The sequence below is a fragment of the Oncorhynchus keta genome, chromosome 28 (assembly GCF_023373465.1).
Source record: "Oncorhynchus keta strain PuntledgeMale-10-30-2019 chromosome 28, Oket_V2, whole genome shotgun sequence".
Classification (NCBI taxonomy): domain Eukaryota; kingdom Metazoa; phylum Chordata; class Actinopteri; order Salmoniformes; family Salmonidae; genus Oncorhynchus; species Oncorhynchus keta.
Window position 1 is genome coordinate 42,637,199 of NC_068448.1, and position 12,886 is coordinate 42,650,084.

The following is a 12,886-nucleotide window of genomic DNA, read 5'->3' on the forward strand; positions in this document are numbered from 1 at the left end:
GAGAGAACGGTGTGTGCAGCCTGAGGTAAGGGTCAGAGTGCAAGCTTCTTCTTTTTTTGCTTCTTTCTCAAATCCTCTGTAGTCACGTCACGCAGCCCATATACGTTTGGATTTCGAAGGCAGTATAAGGTTTGTATCCTTAACAACTAAAGTTGCCAAATAACTCGTAGCCTTATAGGACCCATTTCAAATGATTACTTTTACACTCAACATAGCTTTCATGTGCACTTTCTCCGGAATGGGAAAAATATCCTTTTGATTTTATTCAGCTAAGTTCAATTATATTCTTCTTACTGTAAAATCATATAATATAAAATAATGAAACAGGACTCATAAGCATATATTGTCTGCTAAACGAACAAGCCCACAGCGTATGGCATGCCGCATAGCCAGATAACATACAGTAAGCCGTTTGCATGACAACAACCGGCTGACAAAACGGCATGACCGCCACAGACCAAGTAAGAGGAAGAGGGGAGGAAGAGGGAGAGGGGGGGTATGGGAGATGGAGGACTGGAATACAGGGGAAAAGGGTAGAAGACGAAAGTTATAAAGGCGAGAGCAGGAAAGGGGTGAAACACAGCCCTGGCATCATCTTTGAGACAGAGCGCACTCCTGACCTGAGTGTAATGAAACATCCAGTCGTCAACGTTCATCACCCGGAGAACAACAGCAAGCAGACTTAACGATGATTATAGTGGTGTAAATGGGGATGATCATTACCGTATATGGGAGAGGAAAAAAAAGGTCATTCCTGGAGTCAACCAAATCAAAGTAAAGAGCGATGTGTGTAACCAAGCAGTATGGAGATCAGCAAGACTAGCATACGTTGCTGCAAATGTATCCATACATCCTCTGGTCTTCCAGGGGATGTTGATCATTATACAGTAGTTCCCCCAGCAGCGATGAGTCCCTCTTGAACAAGCCTGCTGTCCACACACACATTTTAGTCATTTAGCAGATGCTCTTATCCAGAGCGCCTATGTAGTCGTGGTCCCCTGTGGGATTTGAACCAGCAACCCTGGCGTTGCGAGTACCGTGCTCTACCAACGGAGCCACACAGGACACACACAGTCGTACCCTGGAGGCACCATGCTGCCAGACATCGTAAATGTGTGGAGGGTTGCAGATAGGGGAGAGGAGGAGGGATGAGATGAGGGGAGGCAGTGAGTAGAAGCAGTATTCCTGATAGTTGGGAAATGAGAAAACTCTGAATGATTTGTTATCCGAATGGCTGGAATGGGTAGGGTGGCTAATAAAATATAAGGGAGGGATGGCTGAGAGTAAACAGCAAGGAAGGGGCTGTGATTTCGACAGCACAGTGCAAACAATTAAGCAATTAAGCAGGCACTTCTGTACATAAGCAGGTACTTATGATTGTAAGCAAAGATGCCGTGGCTAGTGAAGGTCTTCACATTTTTCTTACTTCAAAGGACATCTAAAAAGCGATTATATTAGCGGTTTTTCCCCTGTAGATCTGCACAACCTACTCCACATGTTCAAAAGGAACGATGTCTTGATTGTGTACGTCTTCACACCCCTGAGTTGATACTTGATGGAAGCACCCTTGGGCAGCCATTGCCGCTGTGAATCATTTTGAATAATATTCTATTAACTTTGCACAACTTTTAGGGCAATAGTATGCCCATTGGTTTTGTCCAAATTGCTCAAGTTCAGTAAATGTGTGAAGGAATCATTGAGTCAGTGCCGAGACCTCCCAGGAACACTCAACACCCCTTGGAAAGCCATTCCGGTGTGTCTTTGGCATAAACGTATGCAATTGTCTCACTGAAACATGAAACTTTCAGAAGACTGGGGAGGTTTTTCCTTTAACTTTTTACCTGGGTTTTGCTCCTATCATATTTATTTTGATCCTGACAAACTCCCCAGTCCCTGCCGATGACAAGCATACCCATACCATGATGCTGGCACCACATGATGCAGCAACATTGAACATGTGGAGTAGGTTGTGTTGTTTGGGAGGAGATGAATCAAATTTAAAGTCCAGGTAGGAGATAATGGACCTTATTGTATATTTATGTAGTTGGTACTGTATATTAATTAATATACATTACCAGTCAAAAGTTTGGAGACACCTACTCATTCAAGGGTTTTTCTTTATTTTAACTATTTTCTACATTGTAGAATAATAGTGAAGACATCAAAACTATAAAATAACACATATGGAATCATGTAGTAACCAAAAACGTGTTAAGCAAATCAAAATATATTTGATATTTGAGATTCTTCAAAGTAGCCACCCTTTGCCTTGATGACAGCTTTGCACACTCTTGGCATTCTCTCAACCAGCTTCACCTGGAATGCTTTTCCAACAATCTTGAAGGAGTTCCTACATTGTGGAGGCCAGGTCATCTGGTGCAGCACTCCATTACTCTCCTTCTTGGTCAAATAACCCTTACACAGCCTGGAGGTGTGTTGGGTCATTGTCCTGTTAAAAACAAATGATAGTGGGACTAAGTGCAAGCCAGACTGGATGGTGTATCGCTGCAGAATGCTGTGGTAGTCATGCTGGTTAAGTGTGCCTTGAATTCAAATCACAGACAGTGTCACCAGCAAAGCACCCTTACATCATCACACCCCCTCCTCCATGTTTCACGGTAGGAATCACACATGTGGGGGAACATCCATTCTCCACAAAGACACGGTGGTTGGAACCAAACATCTAAAATTTGGACTCATCGGACCAAAGGACAGATTTTCACCGGTCTCATGTCCATTTCTCATGTTTCTTGGCCCAAGAAAGTCTCTTCTTATTGGTGTCCTTGAGTAGTGGTTTCTTTGCAGCAATTTGACCATGAAGGCCTGATTCACACAGTCTCCTCTGAACAATTGATGTTGAGATGTGTCTGTTACTTGAACTTTGTGAAGCATTTATTTGGGCTGCAATTTCTGAGGCTGGTAACTCTAATGAACTTATCCTCTGCAGCAGAGGGAACTCTGAGTCTTCCTTTCCTTGGCGGTCCTCATGAGAGCCAGTTTCATCATAGCTCTTGATGGTTTTTGCGACTGCACTTGAAGAAACTTTCAAAGTTCTTGAGATTTTCCGAATCAACTGACCTTCATGTCTTAAAGTAATGATGGACTGTTGTTTCTCTTTCCTTATTTGAGCTGTTCTTGCCATAATATTGACTTGGTCTTTTACCAAATATGGCCAATTTCTGAATGTCACCCCTACCTTGTTGCAACACAACTGATTGGCTCAAACACATTAAGAAATAAAGAAATTCCATAAGCTAACTTTTAAAAAGGCACACCTATTAATTGAAATATGTTCCAGGTGACTACCTCATGAAGCTGGTTGAGAGAATGCCAAGACTGTGCAAAGCTGTCATCAAGGCAAAGGGTGGCTTTCTTTGAAGAATGTAAAATATAAAATATATTTTGATTTATTTAACACTTTTTTGGTTACTACATGATTCCATATGTGTTATTTCATAGTGTTGATGTCTTCACTTTTATTCTACAATGTAGAAAATATTTTAAAAAATAAAGAAAAACCCTTGAATGAGTACAGATTTGTCCAAACTTTTGACTGGTACCGTATATGGTTTCTAACTTAGAAAAATATTTTGTACATCAATTGTACAATGGATGCTCCCTGCATATAAAAACCACAAAGAACGCAAGATCTTAATTTCTATGACTCACACAATCTTTATAGAAAAAAAATCTAATTGAATCAATTACATTTGGAAAAACGAATTTAAGTGTACATTAGCAAGCCAGCAGCAGCTGAAATAGAAAGTGAATTCTCTCCTCCCTTCCTCCCCGCTTTTAGCTTGTGGCTATCAAGTGTCTAACTGGCTAGGTTTAGGATATTTACTAGCCCATACCAGTGACAAACTTAGCTATGTTAGTGACATAATTGTTGTTACATTTTGACACAGGCCCTTGAGCAGGCGTATTCATGCATGTATGTGTATTTCATTAACCCTGTGTCAGTCATTAAGCCACGCCGAGCCCTCCAGTGGCCCAGGGGCGATCGGAGCTGATTAATTCAGCTGTTTATCGGAGCTCCAGTGCAAAAAAAAAGGAAAGCGCTTACGCAGGTGGAGCGCCTCGCGGCACAATCATTAGGAGAAAGCTGAGAGGTGAGGGAGAACGGGGGAGGGAGGCACTGTACGACAAGAGCAGGGGAACACGAGGTTATAGGAAAGGTAAGAGACAGAAATGAGAGGAAAGAAAGGGACATCAGCAAAGGCGGTTTATTATGAAGCTTCACATATAATATATGTATATCCGACTGCACGGTATGTTTTGAGGCCATGTGGATGTCTTGTCAGCATGACTTTTAGCATGCGGTTTTTTTTTCTTCCTATCTGCAGCTTCTCCGGGTTGTGAGTAGGTGGGTGTGTCGGGGAGCTGAGGTGCTGAAAACAGCAGAAGTATCATTTCCACGCTGGACGTTACCATAGGAGTTAGCATTAGCATGCACCCTGGGGGGCCAATAAGATCCTTACGAGGATGAGTTAGCAGATTCGCTAAGTATGTGTCAGGCGTAGAGCTCATCAGCGCTATGTTGCGCCACAGCCACACAGCAGGGGCAAGCACAGAGAGAGGGGTGGAGAGGGAGGAGAGGAGAAGGTTGTGGGCTGCAAGGCCAGAGAGTAAGTACATGGGGATAGGGTGGAGGAGAGAAATTAACAATAGAAGGTGGTGGGTTGAAGGGGAAAAGAGTGAGGAGACAAATGAAAGCCGACAAACATTTTAATGGCAGAAAAGTTCCTTCCAACAGTCATTTGTTCAATAATTTCACCACTTCTTTACTCCACTGACCATCAATGCACATTGTACAAATGTTCCAGAATTGGATCTGCTGTGGCATCTATGATGGACTATTCTAGCTTTTCCATATCCATAAGGAGAACACGCATGGTCAGGACCACTGTAAATCAGACCCCTTTTTTTTTTTTACTATATTAGGATTCTACAGTTGCGGTAGCTGATTGATGATAGTAGTTTGTAACGGATGGAGTCTCATCCACTGTATTTTTGTTGTGTTGAAGTGCATGTCAATCACCCAGCACAAATGGGGGTTAGCTGAATAAATGCTGTGGCGGATATTGATGATGATCGCCCTTGTTATTTTGCAAAGTGGAGGTCTTGGATTCACAATGAGCAGGGCACTTTTTACAAGCTCCCTCTACAAATCATCCAGTTCACCAGTGGGCTACATAAAAGCCACTTTGTCGACAATAAAGGCCATTAAGCAAATATTTAGTGTTTGCAGCAAACCCAATAAATCTATCAAAGCGTCCCAGAAATAGAAAGTTTTGGAGAATTTCTCTTTAATGTTACAGATTAATATTTCATCAGGCCTATCAGAGGCTGACCTATTTTTCAAGGCGGCAAGGCAGGCAGGCAGTGGGTGGGGTGTTTATGTGTTTCAAAGTGGATGTGTTCATCTGTTTGTGTGATTATCTTTGTACTTTTGCCTGTGAGTTTAAGAAAAAGTAGATGTGTGTGTGTGTGTGTTCCCTGTGCTCAGTAGTGAGGAATAATCCCAGCCAGTAGGAAACACCAGCTTGGCCTGGATCCTTTTCCCCTCTCTCATCCTGACATCAACTGGGCTCCATGGTGAAGCTCTCTGTCACCCCCATCTGCCCCTGCCTCCCCCTCTCCCCTTTCCCCCTACCACCCCCTCTCTCCTCTCATCTGGTTCCTCCTACCTCCTGCTCTGCCTCCCCCTCCTCACTGCCAATAATGTGACGGCAGGATGAAGACACTCCTCATGCACTATTACTTTGACTGTGTGATTATTCCTCTGTTCGTTCTGTTATTCACTGTGGGCCTGGAACACCTTAAAATGACACCCCTCTTAAGCACAGACCCACTGGCACAGACGTCAGTTCAACGTCTATTTTTATCTACATTTGGTTGACTTCTCAACGAACATGAATTCGACTTCAAATCACCCCTCCCCCAAAAAATCCCAGTGAAATTGGACTCATGAAATTCCCTTACGTTGATGACTTTCCACATTGATTCAACAAATTATTTTGTTGAAATTACATGGAAACAAAGTTGATCCAACCATTTTTTCCCCCCGTGGGGACAGTGGGGACCCTTGTTCTATAGATTCTATAGCAGCATTTGAGTTTGTGAGTGTGGTTATGTGTGGTCCCTATACAGTGGGGCAAAAAAGTATTTAGTCAGCCACCAATTGTACAAGTCCTCCCACTTAAAAAGATGAGAGAGGCCTGTAATTTTCATCATAGGTACACTAAAACTATGACAGACAAAATGAGAAAAGAAAATCGAGAAAATCACATTGTAGGATTTTTAATGAATTTATTTTCAAATTATGGTGGAAAATAAGTATTTGGTCAATAACAAAGTTTATCTCAATACTTTTATATACCCTTTGTTGGCAATGAGGTCAAACGTTTTCTGTAAGTCTTCACAAGGTTTTCACATACTGTTGCTGGTATTTTGGCCAATTCCTCCATGCAGATCTCCTCTAGAGCAGTGATGTTTTGGGGCTGTTGCTGAGCAACACGGACTTTCAACTCCCTCCAAAGATTTTCTATGGGGTTGAGATCTGGAGACTGGCTAGGCCACTCCAGGACCTTGAAATGCTTCTTACGAAGCCACTCCTTCGTTGCCCGGGCGGTGTGTTTGGGAACATTGTCATGCTGAAAGACCCAGCCACGTTTCATCTTCAATGCCCTTGCTGATGGAAGGAGGTTTTCACTCAAAATCTCACGATACATGGCCCCATTCATTCTTTCCTTTACACGGATCAGTCGTACTGGTCCCTTTGCAAAACAACAGCCCCAAAGCCTGATGTTTCCACTCCCATGCTTCACAGTAGGTATGGTGTTATTTGGATGCAACTCATTCTTTGTCCTCCAAACACAAAGAGTTGAGTTTTTACCAAAAAGTTATATTTTGGTTTCATCTGACCAAATGGCATTCTCCCAATCTTCTTCTGGATCATCCAAATGCTCTCTAGCAAACTTCAGACGGGCCTAGACATGTACTGGCTTAAGCAGGGGGACATGTCTGGCACTGCAGGATTTGAGTCCCTGGCAGCGTAGTGTGTTACTGATGGTAGGCTCTGTTACTTTGGTCCCAGCTCTCTGCAGGTCATTCACTAGGTCCCCCCGTGTGGTTCTAGGATTTTTGCTCACCGTTCTTGTGATAATTTTGACCCCACGGGGTGAGCTCTTGCGTGGAGCCCCAGATCGAGGGAGATTATCAGTGGTCTTGTAAGTCTTCCAATTTCCTAATAATTGCTCCCACAGTTGATTTCTTCAAACCAAGCTGCTTACCTATGGCAGATTCAATCTTCCCAGCCTGGTGCAGGTCTACAATTTTGTTTCTGGTGTCCTTTGACAGTTCTTTGGTCTTGGCCATAGTGGAGTTTGGAGTGTGACTGTTTGAGGTTGTGGACAGGTGTCTTTTATACTGATAACAAGTTCAAACAGGTGCCATTAATACAGGTAACGAGTGGAGGACAGAGGAGCCTCTTAAAGAAGAAGTTACAGGTCTGTGAGAGCCAGAAATCTTGCTTGTTTGTAGGTGACCAAATACTTATTTTCCACCATCATTTGCAAATAAATTCATTAAAAATCCTACAATGTGATTTTCTGGATTTTTTTTTCTCATTTTGTCTGTCATAGTTGAAGTGTTCCTATGATGAAAATTACAGGCCTCTCTCATCTTTTTTTAAGTGGGGGAACTTGCACAATTGGTGACTGACTAAAAACTTTTTTACCCCACTGTATGTCCCTAAATGTCCCTATTATAGAAAAAACTTTCCTCAAATCAGCATGGAGAATACCCTGGCCTAGCCAACAACAACATCAAAACAGACTTAGTGAAGAGTGTATATATACACACACACACACACACATACATTCGCACGCTGCCTCTTTATCCAATCCCAGCAGACGAACAGGACCACCCCGGGAACCCTCTTTTTCCTGAAGAATGTCATTGGTTCTCTAGACGACCATCTTGCTAGAGCTTCCTAATCTCACTGTGTTTGTGTGCTGTGTGTCTCAGCGTGTCTCGGTGGGGGGGCCTAATGTTATTGTGTGTAGTCTATGCAGACAGAGGTCACCTGCGCCTGTAGGGCAGGGATCATCAGCTAGATTCAGCCACGGGACGATTTTTTTCTTGAGTGGATGGTTGGGGCCCGGAACATAATTACAAATCATTTATAGACTGCAACTTGACTGCAAAAAGCCCAAACAAATATAATATTTGACAAAAAAATAATATATATATATATTTTCAAACCTTATTTACATTTGTATACTATCACATACAGTATGTCTCTCTATATCTACAGTATATCTCTCTACTTTCCCAAAATGTCAATCACTTGGAGCTGATTTGCTGTTGTCTATACAGTCTTTTATATCCAACAATTAAAATAATAAAATCACCCGCGGGCCGAATTCGTCCCGCGGGCTGCCAGCTGGGGGGGCCTGCTTGACAGACTGCTAAGCTGTGAACAGTTCCCAACCATAACAGACAGACTGACTCCTCTGCTGTCCTTATCAGGACAAAACACATGTGTTTCTGCAGGACATCTAAAAACCCACCCAGAGACACACAAACACATGTCCACTGCCGCTTAAGCCCTCCCTAAAGCAGGCCTTTTCTCTCTCTCTCTCTCCACCCCCTGCTCCCTCCATCAGTCTCTCAGAAGAACAGAAAGATGGGGAGAGGGCAATAAGAAACATTTTCAAAATGTGGAGGCAAGAGGATAGCGTGGGTGTTTAGCTTGTTTAGTGCCCCTAACGCACCGGAGTAGTGCTTGTGGAGTGACGAGATAGTTTAGCCATTCGACTGCCTACTTACACAAAGAAGGAGGAGGTGGAGACTTCTGCTAACTCCTCTCATCTCTCTCTCCCTCTTTCTTACCCCTCGCAGTTTTCAGGGGAGGTCCCAGAGAACCGGGTCAATGTTGTGGTTGCCAACTTGACCGTGATTGACCGGGACCAGCCACACTCGCCCAACTGGAATGCCGTGTACAGGATCATCAGCGGAGACCCGATAGGTCACTTCACCATCATCACCGACCAACACACCAACGACGGCATGGTTACCGTAGTGAAGGTAAGGCCCTGTGGGCAATCAAAACAATGGTACATGATCTCAGACAACAACAAAAATGCAGTGGAGAGTTTTGTCTATAGCAGGTTGGTTCAAAGCTGTTCCACGGGGATTTACATGTAGGAAAGTAACAGAAAATAAAGCACCCAATTCTGTTTGACCTTTGCTCTGAAAAACATTTCATATTGAATGGGCAGGTGGTGCTAAAATAGTGAACAATTCCACGTCAATCAGCAATTGCGAAATCTCGTGATGACCTGGTGAAAACGGATATTCTCCAGGTCTCACCTAGACCCACTTATCATATCCATTTCAAAAGCACACTTCTTCACCGAGCCTACAGAAAGGTCAAGGTTGAGTGAGGACTGTTGTTGTCAGGTCTATATCGTATGATATTTTATTTTAGTAACCATACGACATGTCCTTGTGAGGTTGATGTAGCACATACAGTGTTATCCCATTAATCTGTGTGTTGCGTGTCAGATCTATAAGTCAGTGTGTGTCCGCCCCAGGCTGTACACTAGCTGTAGGCTGGGGAGGGGCAGCTAAGGACACAACACAATGGGAGCTTTGACTTTGAAACCCCCTAGCTAAGTCTAATTGAGGGATAGGGCAGGTCCTTCACAAGCACATGGGCGCGCATGTATACACACACACACACACACACACACACACACACACACACACACACACACACACACACACACACACACACACACACACACACACACACACACACACAATGGCTACTAAGACCATTGCAACAAATTCGATATTGATTTCTCAATTACAAATTGCAGTGGTGTTATAATGTTCTAGCTACTGAGGTGGATGGATACAGCAACACAGCCGTGTCTTGTCATCCTATCTGTTTACCGTTTTAGGAACAGGTTTGTGTGTGTGTGTGAGTTTTTGTGTGTGTGCGTGCCTGTACAGGTATACTGTATACGGCGTGTATATTTTGACTAGTTTATTGATTAGCTGCCCCTGTAGAGCCAGTTGTAATTCCTCTTTCTGCTCCTTTTGTCTGTCTGTGTGACTCTACAATAACATGTTGAGGAATGGCATTAACACCCCTCTATTTCTCTCTGCACCTCAGGCACTGGCATTTTGCTTTCCTTCATTATCTCTAGATGACTGGATTTTTACACTGAACCAAAAATATTAACGGAATAAGTGTTGGTCCCATGTTTTATGAGCTGAAATGAAAGATCCCAGAAAGGTTCCACATGCACAAACAGCTTATTTCTCTCAATTAGTGTACAAATTGGTTTACATCCCTGTTAGTGAGCATTTCGCCTTTACCAAGATAATCCATCCACCTTATAGTTGTGGCATATTAAGAAGCTGATTAAACAGCAGGATCATTACACAGGTGCATCTTGTGCTGGGGACAATAAAAGGCCACTCTAAAATGTGCAGGTTTGTCACACAATGCCACAGATGACTCACGTTTTGAGGGAGCGTGTAATTGGCATGCTGACTAGAAGAATGTCCACCAGAGCTGTTGAATGCTACCATAAGCCGCCTCCAATGTCGTTTTAGAGAATTTGGCAGTATGTCCAACCGGCCTCACAACCGCAGACCGTGTGTAAATACGACAGCCCGTGACCTGCACGTCCGGCTTCTTCACCTGCGGGATCGTTTGTGGACAGCCACCCGGACAGCTGATGAAACTGTGGGTTTGGACAACCAAAGAATTTCTGCACAGAATCCGTCGCAGGGAAGATCATCTGAGTACTCGTCGTCCTCACCAGGGTCTTGACCGGACTGCAGTTCGGCGTCGTCACTGACATCAAGTGGGCAAATGCTCACCTTGGATGGCCACTGGCACGCTGGAGAAGTCTGCTCTTCACGGATGAATCGCGGTTTCAACTGTACCGGGCAGATGTGGCGTGTTGGTGAGTGTTTTACTGATGCCAACGTTGTGAACAGAGTGCCCCGTGGTGGCGGTGGGGTTATGGCATGGGCCGGCAAAAGCCACAGTCAACGAACACAATTGCAATTTTATCGATGGCAATTTGAATGCACAGAGATACCGTGAGGAGATCCTGAGGCCCATCGTCGTGCCTTTCATCCATCGCCATCACCTTATGTTTCAGCATGATAATGCACAGCCCCACGTCGCAAGGATCTGTGCACAATTCCTGAAAATATCTCAGTTCTTCCATGGCCTGCATACTCACCAGATGTCGCCCATTGAGCATGTTTGGGATGCTCTTTCACAGCTATTGAAGAGGAGTGGGATAACATTCCACAGGCCACAATCAACTGCCTGATTAACTCTATGCGAAGAAGAAGTGTCGCGCTGCATGGGGCAAATGGTGGTCACACCAGATACGGACTGATTTTCTGATCCACGCCCCTACCTTTTTTTTAAGGTATCTGTGACCAACAGTTGCATGTCTGTATTCCCAGTCATGTGAAATCCATAGATTAGGGCCTAATGAATTGATTTTCTTATATGAACTGTAACTCAGTAAAATCTTTGAAATTGTTGCATGTTGCGTTTATATTTTTGTTCAGTGTAGAATACTTTTCATCACTACTCGCTCCCTGATGTACAATTGAGCAGGCAGGCGGGCGGGCAGCCGTAAGCTGCCGTAGCAACCCCAGGGAGGATATCAGGAAATCATAAATTAAGAGCCAGGAGCAGTGCGAGGAATAGACCGTCTCAACAAGTAAACAGGAAGGCTTTGAGTCTCTCTGGGGAGCGGAGCCGGAATGGCTACCAACTCTAATCGGTTTCACATCAGACAACCTGGAACGCATAGGTAGCAGGGAAACGGGGGAACATCACAGAGCCGCATTTGAATTCTTGTGGTATGTGTTTACTGAGGAGGCCTCTCTGGCTGCTAGTGGAGGCACATCAGCAGAACACGCTGACATCTCTCACATGCTTACTGAGACAGCTCCCCTGGGACCCATCGCTGCTCCGTAAACAAGGACTGAGGTCTTAACCTGCACATGTCACACGTGTAGAGAACTCTCTGCGGAACCAATAAGAACACCAATAAGGAATCCTGGATTGAAACAGAGGCACCACAGAATCACATACACACAAACATACACACACATGCGCACGTATGCACACGCACACACACACACTATTTTGCCTTTAATAAGTCATTAGGATATGTAAATTCAAGAAGCCTGTGATGAACACAGGAAATGATAGGGGTGACTACACACCAGAGAGAAGAAAGGAGAGGAGCGGGAAAGAGGAAGTGAAGAGTAGACGGGAGAGTTGCCAATGAGGAGAGGAGGCAGGGTAGATTATATTAGGAGGAGGGGGGGAGGGAGGGAAGTGAGGAGAAGTGGGAGCAGGGGAATGGAAGCGCTTAGGAGGAGAGGGGATGAAGAGCAGATTCGGGAAGGAGAAGAGCTACGAGAGGGATGGAGTAAAAGGTGGAGGGGGAGAGGTAGTGAGTGATGGATCACAGGAAGGAGGTGGAGGCTAGGTTATTGACCTATAACCCCATCGTTCTGCTCTCCTCCCCTAGGATGTGTGTGTGTTAGTGAGCCTTCAGATACGCCAGACCTCCCTGTGCACTGAACACCACTGGCTATGGATCAAAGAGCTCCGAGTACACCACTGGTTCACCCCACACAGACACACACAAAAGGGCAGGGCACGTACACAGAGACAGAAGGGCAGGGCACGCCAACACCAGCCATCTCTTCTTATTACTTGTGCACGTACACACAAGCCCCACCGTGGCATCTGTCAGATCCAATCCCCTCATCACCCTGGCTGCTTGATTATGAATGCTTTTTATATCTCTGCCCGTCGTGT

The 12,886-nt window shown here is 44.4% G+C and overlaps 1 protein-coding gene across 3 annotated transcripts in view; it reads left to right on the top strand.

The window, feature by feature from the left end:
• Window positions 1–12,886, top strand: part of LOC118361381 (cadherin-4-like) — a 351,441-nt gene that overhangs the window by 309,557 nt on the left and 28,998 nt on the right. For all 3 annotated transcript variants that reach the window (XM_052483099.1, XM_052483098.1, XM_035741268.2), the window contains one exon: window positions 8,908–9,093. In XM_052483099.1, the coding sequence (XP_052339059.1) occupies window positions 8,908–9,093 (186 nt within the window). The remainder of the gene's footprint in view (window positions 1–8,907; window positions 9,094–12,886) is intronic.